This window comes from Leptodactylus fuscus, chromosome 7, assembly GCF_031893055.1.
Source record: "Leptodactylus fuscus isolate aLepFus1 chromosome 7, aLepFus1.hap2, whole genome shotgun sequence".
NCBI classification, from domain to species: Eukaryota; Metazoa; Chordata; class Amphibia; order Anura; family Leptodactylidae; genus Leptodactylus; species Leptodactylus fuscus.
In genome coordinates, this window is record NC_134271.1 from 6,065,934 (window position 1) to 6,091,714 (window position 25,781).

The 25,781-nt window shown below is 45.1% G+C and overlaps 2 protein-coding genes across 3 annotated transcripts in view; one reads left to right on the forward strand and one right to left on the reverse strand.

The window, feature by feature from the left end:
• The window catches only part of MPPED2 (metallophosphoesterase domain containing 2), a 397,414-nt gene that overhangs the window by 234,378 nt on the left and 137,255 nt on the right, over positions 1-25,781 (reverse strand). The gene's annotated exons all lie outside the window — the stretch shown is intronic.
• On the forward strand, positions 20,023-25,159 carry ARL14EP (ARF like GTPase 14 effector protein). Of its 2 annotated transcripts, none has more exons than XM_075283601.1 (3): positions 20,023-20,116; positions 22,487-22,614; positions 24,423-25,159. In XM_075283601.1, exons 1-3 carry the CDS (start codon positions 20,051-20,053, stop codon positions 24,646-24,648), a joined length of 420 nt encoding a protein of 139 aa, XP_075139702.1. In that variant the 5' UTR covers positions 20,023-20,050; the 3' UTR covers positions 24,649-25,159. The 2 variants fall into 2 exon arrangements, with proteins under 2 accessions (XP_075139702.1, XP_075139703.1); XM_075283602.1 differs by having other exon boundaries at positions 22,487-22,605.

Sequence of the window (25,781 nt, forward strand, 5' to 3'; positions counted from 1 at the left end):
AATACACACAGTGATGTCACAGTACAGGATAATACACACAGTGATGTCACAGTACAGGATAATACACACAGTGATGTCACAGTACAGAGATAATAAACACAGTGACGTCACATTACAGGATAATACACACAGTGATGTCACAGTACAGGATAATACACACAGTGATGTCACAGTACAGAGATAATACACACAGTGATGTCACAGTACAGGATAATACACACAGTGATGTCACAGTACAGGATAATACACACAGTGATGTCACAGTACAGGATAATACACACAGTGATGTCACAGTACAGGATAATACACACAGTGATGTCACAGTACGGAGATAATACACACAGTGATGTCACAGTACAGAGATAATACACACAGTGATGTCACAGTACAGAGATAATACACACAGTGATGTCACAGTACAGGGACAATACACACAGTGATGTCACAGTACAGAGATAATACACACAGTGATGTCACATTACAGGATAATACACACAGTGATGTCACAGTACAGAGATAATACACACAGTGATGTCACAGTACAGGATAATACACACAGTGATGTCACAGTACAGGATAATACACACAGTGATGTCACAGTACAGGATAATACACACAGTGATGTCACATTACAGAGATAATACACACAGTGATGTCACAGTACGGAGATAATACACACAGTGATGTCACAGTACAGGATAATACACACAGTGATGTCACAGTACAGGGATAATACACACAGTGATGTCACAGTACAGGATAATACACACAGTGATGTCACAGTACAGGATAATACACACAGTGATGTCACAGTACAGAGATAATACACACAGTGATGTCACAGTACAGGATAATACACACAGTGATGTCACAGTACAGGATAATACACACAGTGATGTCACAGTACAGGATAATACACACAGTGATGTCACAGTACAGAGATAATAAACACAGTGACGTCACATTACAGGATAATACACACAGTGATGTCACAGTACAGGATAATACACACAGTGACGTCACAGTACAGGATAATACACACAGTGATGTCACAGTACAGGATAATACACACAGTGACGTCACAGTACAGGATAATACACACAGTGATGTCACAGTACAGGATAATACACACAGTGATGTCACAGTACAGAGATAATACACACAGTGACGTCACAGTACAGGATAATGCACACAGTGATGTCACAGTACAGAGATAATACACACAGTGATGTCACAGTACAGGATAATACACACAGTGATGTCACAGTACAGAGATAATACACACGGTGATGTCACAGTACAGGATAATACACACAGTGATGTCACAGTACAGGATAATACACACAGTGATGTCACAGTACAGAGATAATACACACAGTGATGTCACAGTACAGGATAATACACACAGTGATGTCACAGTACAGAGATAATACACACAGTGATGTCACAGTACAGGATAATACACACAGTGATGTCACAGTACAAGATAATACACACAGTGATGTCACAGTACAGAGATAATACACACAGTGATGTCACAGTACAGGATAATACACACAGTGATGTCACAGTACAGAGATAATACACACAGTGATGTCACAGTACAGAGATAATACACACAGTGATGTCACAGTACAGAGATAATACACACAGTGATGTCACAGTACAGGATAATACACACAGTGATGTCACAGTACAGGATAATACACACAGTGATGTCACAATACAGGATAATACACACAGTGATGTCACAGTACAGAGATAATACACACAGTGACGTCACATTACAGGATAATACACACAGTGATGTCACAGTACAGGATAATACACACAGTGACGTCACAGTACAGGATAATACACACAGTGATGTCACAGTACAGGATAATACACACAGTGACGTCACAGTACAGGATAATACACACAGTGATGTCACAGTACAGGATAATACACACAGTGATGTCACAGTACAGAGATAATACACACAGTGACGTCACAGTACAGGATAATGCACACAGTGATGTCACAGTACAGAGATAATACACACAGTGATGTCACAGTACAGGATAATACACACAGTGATGTCACAGTATAGAGATAATACACACAGTGATGTCACAGTACAGGATAATACACACAGTGATGTCACAGTACAGGATAATACACACAGTGATGTCACAGTACAGGATAATACACACAGTGATGTCACAGTACAGAGATAATACACACAGTGATGTCACAGTACAGGATAATACACACAGTGATGTCACAGTACAGAGATAATACACACAGTGATGTCACAGTACAGGATAATACACACAGTGATGTCACAGTACAAGATAATACACACAGTGATGTCACAGTACAGAGATAATACACACAGTGATGTCACAGTACAGGATAATACACACAGTGATGTCACAGTACAGAGATAATACACACAGTGATGTCACAGTACAGAGATAATACACACAGTGATGTCACAGTACAGAGATAATACACACAGTGATGTCACAGTACAGGATAATACACACAGTGATGTCACAGTACAGAGATAATACACACAGTGATGTCACAGTACAGGATAATACACACAGTGATGTCACAGTACAGGATAATACACACAGTGATGTCACAGTACAGGATAATACACACAGTGATGTCACAGTACGGAGATAATACACACAGTGATGTCACAGTACAGAGATAATACACACAGTGATGTCACAGTACAGAGATAATACACACAGTGATGTCACAGTACAGGGACAATACACACAGTGATGTCACAGTACAGAGATAATACACACAGTGATGTCACATTACAGGATAATACACACAGTGATGTCACAGTACAGAGATAATACACACAGTGATGTCACAGTACAGGATAATACACACAGTGATGTCACAGTACAGGATAATACACACAGTGATGTCACATTACAGAGATAATACACACAGTGATGTCACAGTACGGAGATAATACACACAGTGATGTCACAGTACAGGATAATACACACAGTGATGTCACAGTACAGGGATAATACACACAGTGATGTCACAGTACAGGATAATACACACAGTGATGTCACAGTACAGGATAATACACACAGTGATGTCACAGTACAGAGATAATACACACAGTGATGTCACAGTACAGGATAATACACACAGTGATGTCACAGTACAGGATAATACACACAGTGATGTCACAGTACAGGATAATACACACAGTGATGTCACAGTACAGAGATAATACACACAGTGACGTCACATTACAGGATAATACACACAGTGATGTCACAGTACAGGATAATACACACAGTGACGTCACAGTACAGGATAATACACACAGTGATGTCACAGTACAGGATAATACACACAGTGACGTCACAGTACAGGATAATACACACAGTGATGTCACAGTACAGGATAATACACACAGTGATGTCACAGTACAGAGATAATACACACAGTGACGTCACAGTACAGGATAATGCACACAGTGATGTCACAGTACAGAGATAATACACACAGTGATGTCACAGTACAGGATAATACACACAGTGATGTCACAGTACAGAGATAATACACACGGTGATGTCACAGTACAGGATAATACACACAGTGATGTCACAGTACAGGATAATACACACAGTGATGTCACAGTACAGAGATAATACACACAGTGATGTCACAGTACAGGATAATACACACAGTGATGTCACAGTACAGAGATAATACACACAGTGATGTCACAGTACAGGATAATACACACAGTGATGTCACAGTACAGAGATAATACACACAGTGATGTCACAGTACAGAGATAATACACACAGTGATGTCACAGTACAGAGATAATACACACAGTGATGTCACAGTACAGGATAATACACACAGTGATGTCACAGTACAGGATAATACACACAGTGATGTCACAGTACAGGATAATACACACAGTGATGTCACAGTACAGAGATAATACACACAGTGACGTCACATTACAGGATAATACACACAGTGATGTCACAGTACAGGATAATACACACAGTGACGTCACAGTACAGGATAATACACACAGTGATGTCACAGTACAGGATAATACACACAGTGACGTCACAGTACAGGATAATACACACAGTGATGTCACAGTACAGGATAATACACACAGTGATGTCACAGTACAGAGATAATACACACAGTGACGTCACAGTACAGGATAATGCACACAGTGATGTCACAGTACAGAGATAATACACACAGTGATGTCACAGTACAGGATAATACACACAGTGATGTCACAGTACAGAGATAATACACACAGTGATGTCACAGTACAGGATAATACACACAGTGATGTCACAGTACAGGATAATACACACAGTGATGTCACAGTACAGGATAATACACACAGTGATGTCACAGTACAGAGATAATACACACAGTGATGTCACAGTACAGGATAATACACACAGTGATGTCACAGTACAGAGATAATACACACAGTGATGTCACAGTACAGGATAATACACACAGTGATGTCACAGTACAAGATAATACACACAGTGATGTCACAGTACAGAGATAATACACACAGTGATGTCACAGTACAGGATAATACACACAGTGATGTCACAGTACAGAGATAATACACACAGTGATGTCACAGTACAGAGATAATACACACAGTGATGTCACAGTACAGAGATAATACACATAGTGATGTCACAGTACAGGATAATACACACAGTGATGTCACAGTACAGAGATAATACACACAGTGATGTCACAGTACAGGGATAATACACACAGTGATGTCACAGTACAGGATAATACACACAGTGATGTCACAGTACAGGATAATACACACAGTGATGTCACAGTACAGGATAATACACACAGTGATGTCACTCTGCAGCTCTACACAAGACCCAACTGGGACAAGTAGAAGGGGCTGATGGCTACAACTGACCATTGTCTAAATCAGGTTAGTCCATTGTCACAAGTTTTTCATTAAAGTGTAACCAAATTTTCAAGCAACTTTTGCTTTTGTATCGATAATACATTTAGTAAAATACTTTATTAACAGTTTTTGTCTCCTTTTTGTGAAATCTTACATCTCTTTATACTTTCCTTTGCTTCTGTATTGAGAGTTGTCCCTCTATGGGTTGTGTATAATGGTGCAGGGGTGATATCCTGGGCATTACAAAACATAGAAACGTGATTCTGGTGTCATATGAAGGTGAAGATTGCAATCAAGTTATGGCACTGTTTCCAAAAATTGGTTGAAGATACAGTAAGGACTGAGATATTTCTTAGCAGTTGCCCAATATGAAAGGTGAGAATCTCCTCCTGTATACAACACCAGAACCAAGTTTCAATGTTTTATAATACCCATGACATAACTGAAGTGACCCCCCCCCTACCCACAAGTCCATACACCGTACACAGTGATAGCAGAGTACAACTCCTAATAAAGTAAAGAAATGCAGGATTTCACAAAAAGGAGACGTGTTAAGAATTTCATAATAACACAAACACTGCCCAAAAATCAAAAATTGTTCAAAAATTTAGTTACCCTTTAAGACAATCCTTCTCAAGAACCACAAAGCACCCTGTCCACTTCTTTACAAGCAACTCTGCCTTCCCCCTTCTAGGGATTTCAGAAATACAGGACAAAAATATCTCAAAAATATTTGCAACAAATTTGCTGCAGGTGAATATTTTGTTGCCAAATGATGAAACTCTCTGCCTGTACGTTACCCAAGCATCCACTTCAGAGTGCAGCGGCGGCGTCCTCGGCACCTTCTGCACAGGGAACACTCCCCGAGCTGTTAGTAACCTGCTAACGCTCTTTATCATATTACGCTACTAAAATGTTCTCTCGCCAGCCATTGTGCTAAAAACAAACGAGAAGACAAATGACTCCGCCAGCAACTAATCTGCCCGCCTTCAGCAAACACACGCCGCATAATGCTATAATGAAGTCATTTGTAAAAGAGACATCCTAAGACACAGTTAGGAGATTTGGTTTTTGGCTTCTTACCGGCAGATTTTTTTTTGTATTAAAAAGTTTTCAATGAAATTGTAAAAAATGTCAAAACACAAAACAAGGTAAATTCATGAAAGTAAGGATAAAAGGTCGTGTTATGGTTCGGTGCAAGCTCGGAGCTGCACAGAGGTGTAAGACGGAACGCTTATTCTTTGCAAATTTGACCACCCAAAATTCCGGCATGTTGTGCGGAGTCTAAAGGTCTCAGATTGCTAGCTGCAAACCATGGAAGCCAACCTTTGCACCCATTTTCAAGGATCCACCATGCATTTCAGTGTATGGGGTGCATATGACCTATAGTTTGACAATCCATGGGTCGTGAGAATAGACCCCATTCACCGACAGTGAAATGAATGCTGCCATAGGTAACAACGTGTCCATAATGCCCTTCAGTGGCGGCCAATCCTTCCATTGTGTTACATCTTGTGTGTAATTGCTCTCATTTCTTACAGGTGCTTGATATTCTAGATCAATAGACAGAAGGAAAGATCTAGTCTATAAATCAGGCTCTCACGTCCCGGACGGTGCTGGAGCAGTGAATGAAGTTCACCAAGCATGTCAAGTGATATGACCGGAGGTTAATAACAAGCAATTAATGGGAACAGCTGTTACTTTGTGCTAAGTAAGGATGTCTAACCGGGGAATAGCAGGATATGAGAGCCTAGGTAAATGTGGAAGCCGAAGCTCCAAAGGCAAATCCACGGGAAAGGAAATTTAAGATGGATTGTTGAGCTTGTGAATTTACATTCTGCAGCCAAACTCTGTAAGATGAGGACCAATTATTAAGAAAATATGAGTGACTGGGCAAAGCATGGCTGCAATTGTTAATGTGTTTCACTATACATTAATATATATCACAGAATTGTCACCAAACTATAAAGATGGGTGAATATCACAAGATAAGGACATCCTGGCTGGTTATCAGAAGGACACTACGTGTATGAGAAGATAACCCGACCACAATACGGACATCATGGCTGGTTATCAGGAGGGGACACTACATGTATGAGAAGATAACCTGACCACAATAAGGACATCATGGCTGGTTATCAGGAGGACACTACATGTATGAGAAGATAACCCGACCACAATAAGGACATCATGGCTGGTTATCAGGAGAGGACACTACATGTATGAGAAGATAACCTGACCGCAATAAGGACATCATGACTGGTTATCAGGAGGACGCTACATGTATGAGAAGATAACCTGACCACAATAAGGACATCATGGCTGGTTATCAGGAGGACACTACATGTATGAGAAGATAACCTGACCACAATAAGGACATCATGGCTGGTTATCAGGAGGACACTACATGTATGAGAAGATAACCCGACCACAATAAGGACATCATGGCTGGTTATCAGGAGAGGACACTACATGTATGAGAAGATAACCTGACCACAATAAGGACGTCATGGCTGGTTATCAGGAGGACAATACATGTATGAGAAGATAACCTGACCACAATAAGGACATCATGGCTGGTTATCAGGAGGACACTACATGTATGAGAAGATAACCCAACCATAATAAGGACATCATGGCTGGTTATCAGGAGAGGACACTACATGTATGAGAAGATAACCCGACCACAATAAGGACATCATGGCTGGTTATCAGGAGGACAATACATGTATGAGAAGATAACCTGACCACAATAAGGACATCATGGCTGGTTATCAGGAGGACACTACATGTATGAGAAGATAACCCAACCATAATAAGGACATCATGGCTGGTTATCAGGAGGACACTACATGTATGAGAAGATAACCTGACCACAATAAGGACATCATGGCTGGTTATCAGGAGGGGACACTACATGTATGAGAAGATAACCTGACCACAATAAGGACATCCTGGCTGGTTATCAGGAGGGGACACTACATGTATGAGAAGATAACCTGACCACATTAAGGACATCATGGCTGGTTATCAGGAGGGGACACTACATGTATGAGAAGATAACCCGACCACAATAAGGACATCATGGCTGGTTATCAGGAGGACACTACATGTATGAGAAGATAACCCGACCACAATAAGGACATCATGGTTGGTTATCAGGAGGACACTACATGTATGAGAAGATAACCTGACCACAATAAGGACATCATGGCTGGTTATCAGGAGGACACTACATGTATGAGAAGATAACCCAACCATAATAAGGACATCATGGCTGGTTATCAGGAGGACACTACATGTATGAGAAGATAACCTGACCACAATAAGGACATCATGGCTGGTTATCAGGAGGGGACACTACATGTATGAGAAGATACTCCAACCACAATAAGGACATCATGGCTGGTTATCAGGAGGACACTACATGTATGAGAAGATAACCTGACCACAATAAGGACATCCTGGCTGGTTATCAGGAGGGGACACTACATGTATGAGAAGATAACCTGACCACATTAAGGACATCATGGCTGGTTATCAGGAGGGGACACTACATGTATGAGAAGATAACCTGACCACATTAAGGACATCATGGCTGGTTATCAGGAGGGGACACTACATGTATGAGAAGATAACCCGACCACAATAAGGACATCATGGCTGGTTATCAGGAGGACACTACATGTATGAGAAGATAACCCGACCACAATAAGGACATCATGGTTGGTTATCAGGAGGACACTACATGTATGAGAAGATAACCTGACCACAATAAGGACATCATGGCTGGTTATCAGGAGGACACTACATGTATGAGAAGATAACCTGACCACAATAAGGACATCATGGCTGGTTATCAGGAGGACACTACATGTATGAGAAGATAACCCAACCATAATAAGGACATCATGGCTGGTTATCAGGAGGACACTACATGTATGAGAAGATAACCTGACCACAATAAGGACATCATGGCTGGTTATCAGGAGGGGACACTACATGTATGAGAAGATACTCCAACCACAATAAGGACATCATGGCTGGTTATCAGGAGGACACTACATGTATGAGAAGATAACCTGACCACAATAAGGACATCCTGGCTGGTTATCAGGAGGGGACACTACATGTATGAGAAGATAACCTGACCACATTAAGGACATCATGGCTGGTTATCAGGAGGGGACACTACATGTATGAGAAGATAACCCGACCACAATAAGGACATCATGGCTGGTTATCAGGAGGACACTACATGTATGAGAAGATAACCCGACCACAATAAGGACATCATGGTTGGTTATCAGGAGGACACTACATGTATGAGAAGATAACCTGACCACAATAAGGACATCATGGCTGGTTATCAGGAGGACACAACATGTATGAGAAGATAACCTGACCACAATAAGGACATCATGGCTGGTTATCAGGAGGACACTACATGTATGAGAAGATAACCTGACCACAATAAGGACATCATGGCTGGTTATCAGGAGGGGACACTACATGTATGAGAAGATAACCCGACCACAATAAGGACATCATGACTGGTTATCAGGAGAGGACACTACATGTATGAGAAGATAACCTGACCACAATAAGGACATCATGGCTGGTTATCAGGAGGACACTACATGTATGAGAAGATAACCCGACCGCAATAAGGACATCATGGCTGGTTATCAGGAGAGGACACTACATGTATGAGAAGATAACCTGACCGCAATAAGGACATCATGACTGGTTATCAGGAGGACGCTACATGTATGAGAAGATAACCTGACCACAATAAGGACATCATGGCTGGTTATCAGGAGGACACTACATGTATGAGAAGATAACCTGACCACAATAAGGACATCATGGCTGGTTATCAGGAGGACACTACATGTATGAGAAGATAACCCGACCACAATAAGGACATCATGGCTGGTTATCAGGAGAGGACACTACATGTATGAGAAGATAACCTGACCACAATAAGGACGTCATGGCTGGTTATCAGGAGGACACTACATGTATGAGAAGATAACCCGACCACATTAAGGACATCATGGCTGGTTATCAGGAGGGGACACTACATGTATGAGAAGATAACCCGACCACAATAAGGACATCATGGCTGGTTATCAGGAGGGGACACTACATGTATGAGAAGATAACCTGACCACAATAAGGACATCCTGGCTGGTTATCAGGAGGGGACACTACATGTATGAGAAGATAACCTGACCACATTAAGGACATCATGGCTGGTTATCAGGAGGGGACACTACATGTATGAGAAGATAACCCGACCACAATAAGGACATCATGGCTGGTTATCAGGAGGACACTACATGTATGAGAAGATAACCCGACCACAATAAGGACATCATGGTTGGTTATCAGGAGGACACTACATGTATGAGAAGATAACCTGACCACAATAAGGACATCATGGCTGGTTATCAGGAGGACACTACATGTATGAGAAGATAACCCAACCATAATAAGGACATCATGGCTGGTTATCAGGAGGACACTACATGTATGAGAAGATAACCTGACCACAATAAGGACATCATGGTTGGTTATCAGGAGGGGACACTACATGTATGAGAAGATACTCCAACCACAATAAGGACATCATGGCTGGTTATCAGGAGGACACTACATGTATGAGAAGATAACCTGACCACAATAAGGACATCCTGGCTGGTTATCAGGAGGGGACACTACATGTATGAGAAGATAACCTGACCACATTAAGGACATCATGGCTGGTTATCAGGAGGGGACACTACATGTATGAGAAGATAACCCGACCACAATAAGGACATCATGGCTGGTTATCAGGAGGACACTACATGTATGAGAAGATAACCCGACCACAAAAAGGACATCATGGTTGGTTATCAGGAGGACACTACATGTATGAGAAGATAACCTGACCACAATAAGGACATCATGGCTGGTTATCAGGAGGACACTACATGTATGAGAAGATAACCCGACCATAATAAGGACATCATGGCTGGTTATCAGGAGGACACTACATGTATGAGAAGATAACCTGACCACAATAAGGACATCATGGCTGGTTATCAGGAGGACACTACATGTATGAGAAGATAACCCAACCATAATAAGGACATCATGGCTGGTTATCAGGAGGACACTACATGTATGAGGAGATAACCCGACCACAATAAGGACATCATGGCTGGTTATCAGGAGGACACTACATGTATGAGAAGATAACCTGACCACAATAAGGACATCATGGCTGGTTATCAGGAGGGGACACTACATGTATGAGAAGATACTCCAACCACAATAAGGACATCATGGCTGGTTATCAGGAGGACACTACATGTATGAGAAGATAACCTGACCACAATAAGGACATCCTGGCTGGTTATCAGGAGGGGACACTACATGTATGAGAAGATAACCTGACCACATTAAGGACATCATGGCTGGTTATCAGGAGGGGACACTACATGTATGAGAAGATAACCCGACCACAATAAGGACATCATGGCTGGTTATCAGGAGGACACTACATGTATGAGAAGATAACCCGACCACAATAAGGACATCATGGTTGGTTATCAGGAGGACACTACATGTATGAGAAGATAACCTGACCACAATAAGGACATCATGGCTGGTTATCAGGAGGACACTACATGTATGAGAAGATAACCTGACCAAAATAAGGACATCATGGCTGGTTATCAGGAGAGGACAATACATGTATGAGAAGATAACCTGACCACAATAAGGACATCACGGCTGGTTATCAGGAGGACACTACATGTATGAGAAAGTCCGCAGGAGGACACCCCCCCCCCCCCCCCCGAATGGTATATCAGCGCAACTGCAAGCGCTGGACAGTTAAGCACACGGACCCCATAGCATACGGTATAATGGGCTCGGTGTGCTTGCAGCGCACTGTCCGTACAAATGATTCATGTAGGCAGTGCGCGGCAAGCACACAGAGCTCATTATACTGTATGCTATGGGGTCCGTGTGCTTAACTGTCCAGCACTTGCAGTTGCGCTGATATTCTGTTCGGGGGGTCCAGACAAGAGACAAGTACTAATGTGAACCGGCCCTTGTTTGTCCTGCGGAACCAGTATTGATTGGCCGAACTCTGTACACTGTATAGCATTCGGACAATCAACGCTGGTTCTGCAGCAGGCTCGTCTTTGCTAGTCGGGAGAGCTGGCAGCTTTCGTTTATGCGGGAGCTGACTTTTTCTCATAGGAATGCATTGACCAGCGTTGATTGGCCAAATGCTATACAGTGTACAGTATTCTGCCAATCAGCGTTGGTTCTGCCGGAGGCTCGTCTGTGAGGAGGTGGAGTCTAAGATCGGACCACAATGGAGACTGCTGTGGTCCAATCTTAGACTCTGCCACCTCACAGACGAGCCTCCGGCAGAACCAGCGTTGATTGGCTGAATGCTATACAGTGTATAGCATTTGGCCAATCAACGCTGGTTCTAAATTGAATCTTTACTGCAAATAGTGATAGTATTCGATAGAGTACGAGTATTTCGCATACCGTAGTATTTGTTCGAATACCTACTTGATCGAATACCTACTACTCGCTCATCTCTACTAAACATTGTAATATAAATAATGCTGTAAAAAACTCCGTTTTCTGCTTCCACTTTTGTTGTTTTCATTGGAATTCATCTCCATCTCCTTGGATCAAAATTGTCACGTGCCAGTAATGCTGACGGCCAAGGGACTAGACATGGCGACACAGCGCAGATGAGTCCATATGTTGTACCGAGCACCGGTAATAAAGTAACTTTCCTGCAATGCATCTCTCATTAAGTAGCCAGATGTGTGATATGGCCGCGGTCAGCTCGGCATTGAGAATAGGGAGCTCGCAGCGCTACAATCCACTTACCCTCCACCGGACTCATTATCTGACTTGACGGATGGGGCTCCAGCTTTGCCTCAACGCTAAATACTCTTCAGTCATGTTTACCAGGAGGAATTAGCCTTTTATCCTCACCCTGCGACGATTCCCTTCAGAATTTTCATAATCTCCAAAAAAACATTTAAAGCTAATTTACCGAGTTTAAAATAAACAACAATTCTTCCCAATGTACAGAGTGCGCGTCAGTGATGAATGCCCGGGCCAATGTGCGCCGTGAAAGATGACGGTTATTTCCTAGCTAATGATCTGTGACTCTGCCTCGCGACGTGCGTCTGCATTAATCTTTCTTATTGTTTGCACTATGAGAAAAGATAATAGCGAAAACCGAAGCTCGGTCCATTCTTAGTAACCAAATTAGGAATATTAGTGTCATTGAATGTATTCATCGGAGCAGGAGGTTACTACTACTATGCTGCTGTTTAGTTCTGTTAATGTGATAAAGAAAAGTGTAAAAATTGGACTTTCTATTCCTAAAATAGACAAAGAACCTTAAAGGGGACCCCTCACCACCTCTAACAACTCCAACTCTTTCCATGTCGGCCACCTGGATAAACCCTTTAAGCAGAAACTTCCACCAATTCCAACTCTTTGCATCCGTCAATAGTCTTCGCTCCACTGATTGTGTTGCAATTGGAATTTTTTCTCTAGCCCCCACCGTTCCTGAGCAATCAGTGCAGTGCACAGTTAGGCTCTCTCTTGTCAAGTGGGCAGTTCTGGGCTGGAACAGGAAAACAGGGACCGCCCACCTGACAGCAGAGAGTGTAACTTTGGTGTAACTAACAGCAAAGATTGCTCAGGAATGGTGGGGGCTAGAGAAAAAATTCCAACAGCAGCAGAATCAGTGGAGCGGAGCTTATTGACAGATGCAAAAAATGGGATTGGTGGAAAGGGTGAAAGGTTCTCCTTAAAGGGGTTGTCCAGGTGGTTGGGCAGTTTTTCATTCTGATGACCTGTTGTCATTATCTGGTCAGTGGGGACCCGACAACCAACTGTTCCAACTGCCTCCAGGTACTGGAAGCTACACAGGGACGGCGCCAGAAGCAGAGGACACCGTCTCCAGTATAGTGAATGTGACTCAGCACTGCAGCTTTGTTCCGATTGACATGAATAGGAGCAGAGCAACATCATCTTATCATGGCCACCATACATCAGACGGTGTCTTGAGAAGCATCCCTGGAAAGTTTCCGGGTGCCTGGAGGCTACTAGAACAGCTGATCAGTGCACAGATCCCGCACCGATCAAATACTAAGGATAGGTCTCCAATAGGAAAATTGCCAAAAAACTTTGTGTGCACTGACCCTAAGAACTTCCTAGATATTTCCCATTCCTTTTGAATCCACTCTTGGCTTTGGCTCAATAAACTGTAGAAAAATCTGCAACAAAAAAAGCTGCGTTTCTACAATATGGGGATTCAGCTTTGCGATGCCATATTATAGATTATACACCCTACTGAGCAAAATCCTCTATCTGTGTTTATATTGGCGTCAATGGAATTGGTGTCCATCATGAACGAATCTGTCCTCAGTTTGCAAAATCCCGACACACGAATGACCCATCTATACTTTGTGCCCATTTGTCAGCACATTGTCTGTGTTGTCAGGCTCTCTTATAATGTATGATAGCACACTTGTAGGTTCCTGTAGCAGAAGCCCCATCAGACACCAGATCTGTAGCTCTCTATGTCATGAGCAGGTGGCCGGGGTGCTCGATGCACAAATTGAAGCTTCTTCTGATCTCCAACAGAGCAGACGATTAGAAGGGGCCGCACATGTGCAGTCAGACACAGCGAGCAGAACAGGCAGGTCCGTGTGGGGAACAGACAAAGCGCTGACCCATCACACATAGACACAGCAGCTGATCCTTTGTCTCAGGCAGCGTCTGTATAGCAGACACATTGGGAGGCTGCAAGGAGGGAAGAGCAGAGAGCGATAGCACACAATGCTCCCTTCACGCCATCAGTTTTTGATTCTATGAAATTTTTGTGGCCAAATGTATAGAAACAGGAGATCCTACTGATATGAGTGAGAATATAAAAGCAGACTAAATGATCAGACGCGCGTTTGCACACAAAGTATCCATTTTGCAAGCTATAAAACCAGACATTCTCCATCCTGGTGTATTTCCGTCTTTGATCCGCGTGTCGTGTGTGACCAAAACTCAAAAAAAAAACCCAAAAAAACGGATGTTGTCATCTTTGTTTTTTAGCAATAAATCGGTGAAGAAACACAAACACATAGAGAGAATGACGTAGAGAAAAAAATCGTGCATGCGTCGGCCCATGAGCGGATCTACCACGGGCAGAACGTCGCTGCAAATGAGCAGGGTGGGGGCTGTCCATATAGGCCAGAATGTGAATGAGGCCTTACTGCACGTTCACAGGACCTAGTTGGTCCTCGTATGAGCCACATTTACCGGCCTGAACAGTGTACCGGGAGCGGGACTCGATAGGACTCCCTGCATCTCAGCGATTACAGTATAGGACAGTATGTCACTAGGGTGCAGGGACTCCTAACACCTTAGGTAACTATAACGCTCGGTGTCCGTCTTCTGCCGCCGCAAAGATGGACCAAGTTTCATGGGTCAAACTCAATCGTGCGAATATGAATATGAAGCTAGGCTACATTGACAGGCAATGAAAACTGTCTGTGGGGTCCATTTACATCACATGCCAACATTCATTTGGGGACTATTCACATGACCGTTAATATGACGATCCATGTCCATTGGTCATGTCCAATTTTTGTCCGTTTTCACGGATCCCTCTATCCTCGGGTGTAACACGTCCATGAAAAATTAACTTTTTTCACCTTTTCCATGTGAATCAAAGGGTATTTTTGTACATTAGTAAAAATGCAGCCTTGTTCTAGATCAGGGGTAGGGAATAGAGATGAGCGAACACTATTCGAAACAGCTATTTCGAATGGCACGCTCCCATAGAAATGAATGGAAGCGGCCGGCACGTGGGGGGTTAAGCGACGGAGTCTGTGTGCCGGCCGCTTCCATTCACTTCTATGGTAGCGTGCTATTCAAAATGGCTGTTTCGAATAGTGTTCGCTCATCTCTAGTAGGGAAGCTTTGACATACCTCCCAACCGTCCCGATTTCCGTGGGACATTCACGATTTGGGTGACGTGTCCTGCGGTCCTGGTTGGAGGGAGGTATGTCCCGATATCAACTCAGATCTGCGTCCTCCAGACGCAGATCTGAGTTGAATACATACGCAGCTAAAGCAAGGAGCTGTCACAGGTCAGCTCCTTGCTTTGCTGCTGCACTCCGGCTACTGGCTGTGTAGACGCGATGTGATGACGGCGGGGCGGCGGGGAGCGAGGAAAAGGTGAGTGTAAGTGTTTTTTGTGTGTACACAGTGAGCTGGAACATGAAACTGGGGGCAGATGAAGGAGAGGACGGCATGACACTGGGGCAGAGATGGGGGGACATGAATCTGGGGGCAGAGATGGAGGGGACATGAATCTGGGGGCAGAGATGGAGGGGACATGAATCTGGGGGCAGAGATGGAGGGGACATGAATCTGGGGGCAGAGATGGGGGGACATGAATCTGGGGGCAGAGATGGGGGGACATGAATCTGGGGGCAGAGATGGGGGGACATGAATCTAGGGGCAGAGATGGGGGGACATGAATCTGGGGGCAGAGATGGGGGGACATGAATCTGGGGGCAGAGATGGGGGGACATGAATCTGGGGGCAGAGATGTGGGGACATGAATCTGGGGGCAGAGATGGGGGGACATGAATCTGGGGGAAGATGGGGGGACATGAAACTGGAGGAAGAGATGGGGGGCATTAATCTGGGGACAGAGATGGGGGACATGAAACTGGGGGAAGAGATGGGGGGACATGAAAATCTGGGAGCAGAGATGGGGGGACATGAAAATGTGGGCAGAGATGGGGGGACATGAAAATGTGGGCAGAGATGGGGGACATGAATCTGGGGGAGAGATAGAGGGGGGGCATATAATTTATGGGTGACTATAGGAGGATTATACTGTGTGGGGGCACATGAAAAATGACTGAGAATGGGCGGAGTCAACATAAAAGTGGGTGGAGCTAAATTTGCCATGGCGCGTAGCCTCTTTCAGTTCTTCGAAAGTTGGGAGGTGTGCCTTTGGCTCTCCAGCTGCTGTGAAACTACAACTCCCAGCATGCTCCATTCACCTCCATGGGAGTTCCAAGAACAGCAGAGCAAGTATGCATGCTGGGAGTTGTAGTTTTGCAACAGCCGTACGTTCCCTACCCCTGTTCTAGATGTTCAATGGCAGTCAATAAGTAAAAATGGCGCCATCAGTGCTGCATTGGTGTGGAATTTGTTTTCCGCTTGCATTATTGTGTCCAGCTGTGGCGTTTTTCAGACATTTTCCCATGAAAAAATACATGTAAAAAATATGAGCGCGCAAAAAAATTCACACAATTGTAGGAAATTTGTAACTTTTTAACAAACCCAATAAAGTGCGTGATCAGGGAGCCGAATGGCCGCGTGCCCTGGAATGAACCCGTCCGTGACCTACATCCAGTTCAGTAGAACAGGGGGAGGTCTGAAAAGGAAGAAACAAAAAAGGGCAAGTCCTGGCCCACCCGCTCATTGACGTGCAACGTGTGGTAGATTGGCCTCGTTATATTTTAATGACGAGTCCTATAAGGACACCAAACATCAGCCTACGATAAACCATTTTAGCACGGGCAGTAAGGATTAAAGTCTTACTCCTCTATTTTTAGCTTCCAAGTTGGTCTCCATGGTCACCATAAATCCTTTTCATATCTGTCTGTGAATTTACAAACCACTATGTTTATTATCGCGTCGGTCACGGAAATCATCTTCTCCGTATAGCCGCCATCTGGAACCCGCTGCTAATAAAGCAACCTGCCCCTAAAACGCTGAAATATCGCCAAGAGGAGTCACTGACGTTACTATTTTATATCGATATTATCACGCGTGTTACTTTACGCTTTGCTTCTGATACACAAGTCACAAGCAGTGCAGAATAAGCGACCGTTACGGTTTATGAAAGGCGTCTTAGAATTGGCGCTGTATCTGTAGGATAGACAGAACTCAATAGCGCTCGGTAAAACGTAACGTAAACACCGGTGGTTTTTCATTTTTATTAGAAATATTATAGTAGATCTCACTATCTCTTATAGTAGACGCAATAGGGCAGATTGTACACCAGTCTTAGACCGGGCCACAAATGCCATGATTTGCCCACGGCGGGAACGCCCCAGGAAAAATCGCGGCATTATACAGTAACAGCAAAGTGGGAACCCCATGCCCACGTTGCGTTAAAATCTGCAGAGCGAACACGCTGCAATTTCCAAAACCAGCACAATTTTGGAAATTGCAGCATGTTAATTATATCTACGGAAGATATAATGGTAACGGAAAGTCTGCAGAGGAAAACCCAGCAAATTTTCTGTTCAAACTACGATGCGTTCCCGCCACGGTTGTTCCCGCAGCCCTTTACCGCTGCGTTTCCGGCCCGTGGAGCCTTAGCCTTAAAAGGGTTTTGTAGGATTAGAAAATGAACACACTAGTGTTGTGTGACCATTCAGGGACTCCCCCATTCGCATAACCCAAATGAGTTGTCTTGCAGCACTGGGGGCGGTCTCCTGTGCTCAAACAGCACTTGGGGCGTCCCCAACGCTGTGAGAGAACTCTCCAGCACCGCCTCTATCTTCGCCTGGAACGGCCTCTCCCTGCGTCTTCTTCCGGCACTGGTTTCAAACTTCTAGGCCTCCGCAGTTGGCTCTGCCCGCGGCAATTTTCCTTTGGCCACTTACACAGTAAACTAGGGGTAAGCGGCCACAAGAAAATGGCTGCGGGCAGAGCACATGTCTACCTGTGTGGAAAATTTGGTCGGGATCGGTCCAGTCGTTTGGTCGCGCATAAAGAACAGACAGATAGAAGAAACTCATGTTTATAATATAGAGAGAGATACAGATAAAAATTAGTTTCTGTCTGTCTGTTCTTTATGCACAACCAAACGACTGGACCGATCCTCACCAAATTTTCCACACAGGTACATCAGGTGTCCGGAAAGGTTTTAGACCGGGTCTCAGCTCTCTAGAATATACTGTTCCCAAATAATGAACTGCATTAGCCAATACAAGCCTGCAAGTATCTCACTCATATTCCAACTGCCATACACACAGTCACATGTCCCTTATCAGCCAATAGAAGCTCGCAAGCGATTAGTCTCCACATGCACACAGCTTTACACCAGGTTTCCATAGTAATCAAGCTATTTATGACCTGGATTAGTCAATAGCAGTTCGCAGGTCCTTAAATATTCAGTCATATGACGTGTATCAGCCAATAGAAGTTCACGTTTCATTTACCACGTTTGCATAACAACACAGTCATAAAAAGACTGTACCTATACTGGACTGCCATATTCTTGGAAATTGAATCGTCTCTAAACTCCTCATGCCGGCAAAAAGGAAAACTGCCCTTGGACGCAAAACTCCTGCAGCAAAACGCGTGGCTGCTGCTCGAGCTAAAGAAAACTCTGAGCAGACCCGAGGCCGGCTCCGATCCGACACGGTAAGTCATAGACAATAGCGAGCTGCTAAACTCCCGCCGGACACAAGAAAATGGCCGCTTACAATACTGTGTAAGCGGCCATTTTCTTGTGGCCGGCGGGTATGCGCAGTCGGGCCTAGAAGTTTGAAGCCAAGGCGGTGAAGACCTCGTTCCTAAAGAAGATGGAGAGTTCTCTTGCAGCATTGGGGACGCCCCCAGTGCTGCGAGAGAACTCATTTGCATACCGGCGGAAAACGGGATTTTAACCGAATGGCGGCGCGGAGAAGACATCTAAATGTAGGAGAAGAATCGCCTTTCTTAAGTTTATTAAAAAAAGGATTTTAATGGTAGGATCCCTTTAAATAAATACAATAATATGTTTTAAGACAAATACTAAATAAAGTTATACAAAGTTAAAAAAAAAACAAACAATTGTTAGTTTCTCTTTAACTAGGATTGCCATGGTAACGCCCTAGCGAAGCTTTGCGACCCCGGAGAATTTGGCAGCACAGACCGCCCGCCCCCTCTATCCCCCGCCCTCACACTTCCGCGTCTCTATGGTGTTTGTTTTGCTGTTACGTCACAGGGAGGCGTCTCCCCCTGTAAATGGCGGCAGCGCGGGTTTCTGACGCCAGTATTACGGGGATGCCGAGCAAGAAGTCACAGGCGAAAGTAAGTGCGGCCATAGAGGGGGAGTAACATGGCGGCTGGCTGCGGCGGAGCCGGGATACTGGAGCGCGGGAGGAGCCTCTAGACATGGGGGCGGTGACCGGAGCGCAGGATAGACCGGAGCGGGGCGCAGCGGAGCTTTTATATCACACGTTAGACGCCATTCTGTCTGTGCGGACTGAACCATCCGCGGGGCGGGGGGAGCCGCTCCATACAGTGCGGCGCCTCTCTGCGATTGGATGGGAAAACGGAAGTATGCTATGGACAATTGCACCTGTATTTAGCGTTATTCGGTTATGGGGCAATCTTATTACTGGGGCAGGGGGCAATTATGGGTGGATTTGAGAGGCAAAAAGAAAAAAAAAAGTTATTGACTTGGCTTAAAATACAACCAGGGCATGTAGGCCGCAATAGTCAAAATTACAAAGCTTTATGCAAGTTGACAGCCTAAGTATTGCCATTATTTCTATAAATTAAACTCCTTTAGGCCCCGCACGGTGGAAAAAAGAAACGCGTCATTTTACGGTCCCTGCAAAGTGGAATCTCCTCCCACTTGCGGCGTTGACGCGATTTTACCTACGGAAATGCCGGCGGTTTCTCTATAGGTATAATGGAGCCAGAAAGTGCTCATAGGGGGGGAACCTGTGCAGATTTTCTATGAAAAACCACGATGCCTTGCCGCTGCTTTTTTGCGCTGTGCTTTTTTTGCTGCGGCCCGCTAGGTGGAGCCTTCACCTTAATGGGACCTAAATATGTTACCTGTTACCCAGATTCCAAGATGAAAACAGATGCTCCTAAAGCACAAATATGTCTGAGCTCCACTGTGACTACTGCTGGAGGAAGATAATTCTAATGGCGGTGTATTATGACACCTAAACCAACAGTGACCACTGCAAAAGCCATAAGGGACATCTGTCCTCCCTCATTAACCAATAATCCATATCATAGAGCCCGCTGTTATATGGTCAAGTAGTGGGAAATGAATGTAGAACCTATATGTATAGAAAGGAGGTCTGGTATAACCCTGCCAAATTACAAGAATGAAACCCCCCCCCCCCCCCCCTCAACTATTTTTGCCCGTTCACACGGGGCAAGAGGGGGCGGATTTTGGCACGGAATCCTCCTTAAAATCCGCCTCCTCACAATAGAGGTCTATGTCTTCAGGTGGATCCCGCCTGGCAGCCGCAACCTCCGACGTCGGCCCATTTATTTGAGCCGACTCCGGGGTGGGGGGAAGCTGCGACGTTGTGGCAGGCGGGTTTTGACTTGGCTCCCCGAGTCAAAATATGGTCAAAATCCGCCCCCCCCCCCCCCCCCCCCCCCCCGTGTGAACGAGCCCTAACCTGTCTCTACCCAGCAGTCGTACCTCCAGTGATCTGACAATTATATAACAAATTAAACATCTAATTATACAATTTTAATAAAAAATACACAAATATTTGCAACATCTCCAACCCGCCCAGCCCATTCCAAGACAAGGAAAGGTACAAAAATAGGCAAAAGACTCCAATGCCAACATGTATATATTACACCACCAGAAGGGGGGGCCACAGATCCAGTCGGCAGACGTCCTCCCTCAGGGTGCTAAAGCATCTATAGCTGAACGCAGTGAGGGCGCAGAATACTGGGTGGCCGGGAAAGCACACCACGCTCCCCAAACTTTAGTAAACTTCTGAGGACAGCCCCTGCCTTTATATTTAATTTGGTTGAAGGGGAGGATCGAATTAATCAGTCTCCGCCATTGAGACACTGACAGAGACTGGAGGGTCATCCACCATAAGGCAATGGCCTTCCTGGCATAGAATAAACTCTCCCGGAGAAATATCCGGATGTGGTGCTGCCAAATCTCCTCTAGAACACCAAATAAACCTCAGGGGAAAAGGGGACAGGGAGATCCAGGACGTCTGCCAAAAGATCCACCACCCCACTCCAAAAAGCTCGTACAACTCCAAATCATGTGCCAGAAATTCGCGCAGGGGTGCGGACATCTAAGGCAATTCGGGCCCGGTAAGCGGCCCATCTTATGCAGACGGGTCGGCGTCAGGTAACATTGATGTAAAATGAATACTTGGATCAAATTATTGTTAGCTGAGGGAGACCCGTAAAGAGGAGATTCCAAGACATCCTGAAACGTCTCATCCGTCAGCTCCGGAATATTAGAGCGCCAGTGTGTCAGGGCCGGGGACTCAGCCAGGGACACTTTACCATAAATCAGATGTTCATAAAGAGCAGAAATCAATCCTGGCAGTTTTTAGTTTGGCTTTATCACAGACTGTTCTCACTCCAGGTCCCCGTTTCGTGTTGTATTGGGGAGGGGTCAGCTGCTCTCCTGCCCTCTCACCGCCTTGTTTTTGATCTATATCTTTCTTTTAGGGGCGAACTGCCAAGGCCTTGAAGTCTCTGCAGTTTGCCAACCCTGGGCGGCAAACTGAGTTTACACCCGAAACCAGCACGAGAGAGAAGAGACGGCAGACAAAGACGTCCGCAGCAGGGTCAGATAGGTTTGTGTCTGGGGTTGTCTGCCTTTTAACATTCAGCCCTTCCTTTCTATTTGCGGCTTGCGTCTCGCTGCGGGGTTACGTTTTTCTTGGGGTCTTGGCTTTAGTTGCAAAGCATTTACCGAACTAGTCAGTCTGAATATTAAAAGGCAAATCCCACTGTTTGTCACCTCTAGGTTATATAAGTACGGTCACCGTGCACCTCTATAGTCACCAGTATATATGACATATATGTCTGTCCCGTTCTGGGGCCTTCTTTGGTCTCTATTGATCACAGCATCTACACGGTTAAACTGTGATCGGTACAATCGCTGATCATGATGGGCGTCAGCAACTGAGCGTGCTCCATAGTTCCCCAACTATAACGCAAAAGATCTACCTACTCTGTGTTTAGGACCCAAACCAGTACTAATACAGAACACCGACTCTGTATAAGCGGCCTTTGGGTTCTCGCCGCTATAAGAAGTCGTATCACACCCACCAATGTCGTTTTGATCGCAGCTCTATTGATCCGAATTAGCAGCGTCCTATTCGGATTATTAGACCCTTCGCCAGAACTACGTTTGTGCCTATAATACGGCCCTTACCATACGGACCTATAACTGGAGACCAGGCTGAGTTGTGTTTGGCTCGGCGGCCATATTTTCGGTACGTTACCGTTTCTGCACTCACTGGGATCCTGTCACCTATTTTTAGAAGTGCGTATGGTGCTGTAATAGTCATAGATGTGCCAGACCTTGCTCTTTATTTTCAGGGGATTTAGTCACTGCTAGGGTTGAGCCGATCTTGATTTTTCAGGATCGATTTTGAAATCCGATTTCCGATCATTTTTCATTCGAACCCGATCCCAATTCCGCAGCATGGAATCTAACAATTGAACGCTTTAATTGTTAGAATCCACGCTGTGTAGTGATTTTTTTTTTTTTTTTTTTTTTAATCACTGAGTAGCCAGAGGATTTTTTTAAATTAATCCTCTGGCTACTTAGTGCCCGCTGGTGTCCACTTACCTGCAGAGATAGCTGCTCCGGTGCCCGGTGTTCTTGTTCTTCTTCGCCTCGCTGCCCCCGCCTCTCAGGTTAGGAGAGTGTGGGCGGGTAAAGGGCAGGGAGACATGACTTCTCCCCACCCACGCTCTCCTAAGCCACAAGCCCCGCCTTCTTCCTAGCTCTTTAAACACTAACCTGGGAGGTGGGGGCATCGAGGCGAAGAAGAACACCGGGCACCGGACCAGCCATCTCTGCAGGTAAGTAGCTACTAGAGATGTTAGCTAGTCTCCCACTAGAATGAATGGACGCATCAGGCGCGCAGGGGGTTGAGGTTGTGTGCCGGCTGCTTCCATTCACTCCTATGGAACCGCAGTGGAGCCTTCACACTGAGTATACACTCCACTCAGAATGAGCGGAGCGTATACTCAGTGTGAAGGCTAACATTGTTAGCTTTTCCCACAATGCTTGGCCAGTAGCAAAGCATTGTGGGAAATAATCACCGATCTCGATCCCACCTAAAAAGATCGTGTTCGGAATTCTGATTTTCTCGATCACCGATCGAAATCCGATCTTTTCTGAACACGTTCGCTCAACCCTAGTCACTGCCATGGGCTTTGTTTCTTATCACATTGCACTTGGCTACAATATGGTTTTTCTCCACTAGATGGCGGTATAACACAAGACAATGCATCGTATTTGCCGCTGCCTCCATTGTCCTAAATGGGGAAGATCTAGTGGTGGGATGAGCGCTCTGCTCCTCGTGCAGGATCCGGCGTCTTCCATTGCTGCCCACTGTATGTGACTGCTAATATCTTTCTCTTACAGACAGACCATACCATCAAAAAATAAAATCTACGACAACCGGGGAATCCTTCTGGTGAACGGGATGGATCTGTGCGACTGCTTGGACGAAGACTGTATGGGCTGCTTCTACGCCTGCAGAAAATGCGGCTCCAACAAGTGCGGCGTGGAGTGTCGGTGCGACCGCAAATGGCTTTATGAACAGATTGAAATAGAAGGCGGTGAAGTCATCCGGAATAAACACGCTTGAGGTAGAGCGCCCGCCTTGTGACGTTTCCGGCCATAGACATTTGGTAAACATTCGCGTAAGACGTTCTTCCTGCTGAAGCCTGCACTGAAGACCTGGCCTATCGAACCAGAAGGAGCCTCAGGTCTCATGTTCTCTGTACAGACTCTTGGGGGGATTCAGGGAGGGCTTTATCCTATTAGGTTTCTGGTTCTTTAAAATAGGTGGCCTGTCCTTGGGGTCAATATTGAATTGGTGGCATCCATCCTATTGGAATGGTGGAACTGCCACAGATCAGCTCTTTGTTTGCACTGTGTTTTGTGTGTAACGGTTACCAGGCTCGGTTCCTTTCTTCTTAGTTTCAGCTAGACCTGATACTATGCAACTACAAGTGAGCCGATCGACCAGGCATCTGATCAGCACGGGTGCAGAGAGAGTCTAAAAGCTGCCAATCTGCTGTTGAACCCGAGGATAGGCCGTCACTTGTCCGTATAATCCCGTCTGTTCTCGGGGCTTAATAAAGAGAGATTTAGTCCTGTAATGTGTCGTCTTCCTTTGTTCTCTTCACACGTTCAAGGATCTTTCACCTTCTCTGCCGGGTCCAGGTATTTGATGCGTGATAAGGATAGACCAAACGTGAACGAGCACTTATGTCACTGAGCCTGCAGGGGGCAGCGTCACTCCCACATGGATCACTTACAAGGGCTGCCCAGGGGTGTAAAAAAAATTAAAATGATTTAATAAGAGCCGCCTATAGACCTCCCAATGGTAGAGGCGCCGTCTATGCCCCGCTGTTTTGGTGCTCGGCTCACATCACTTGTGTATACACTGACCATGGTGTTTTGAGCAATCCATAGACTATATCAGATATCCCAGGAATGACCTCCGTATGCTGGTGCTAGGCCGGAGCCTCCCTTGTTGCGGTGCTGCAGAGATCTGTAACGTGTGCACAATGACTGGCTGGGGCTCGGGAATGGTTCACGTTTGTGCCTATCCCTTATAGTTACATCAGTCGCCCCATCAGTGCACGTGACGATATTTCTGGCCATCCTATGACTTGTGTTCTGCTCTTTGCAGCACTTTTATCCTCTGTAAGTCCTGTCTGTCGTTAGCAGTTCTCCCTGAGCAGTCTGTAGAGACTTGTTGACTTCTCCGCT

Bases quoted from the DNA above. Each gene is read 5' to 3' on its own strand.
- ARL14EP (XM_075283601.1), top strand. From the start codon at position 20,051: ATGGCGGCAGCGCGGGTTTCTGACGCCAGTATTACGGGGATGCCGAGC. The intron at 20,117-22,486 runs GTAAGTGCGGCC...TCTTTCTTTTAG, and splicing joins GCAAGAAGTCACAGGCGAAA to GGGCGAACTGCCAAGGCCTT. The intron at 22,615-24,422 runs GTTTGTGTCTGG...TTTCTCTTACAG, and splicing joins TCCGCAGCAGGGTCAGATAG to ACAGACCATACCATCAAAAA.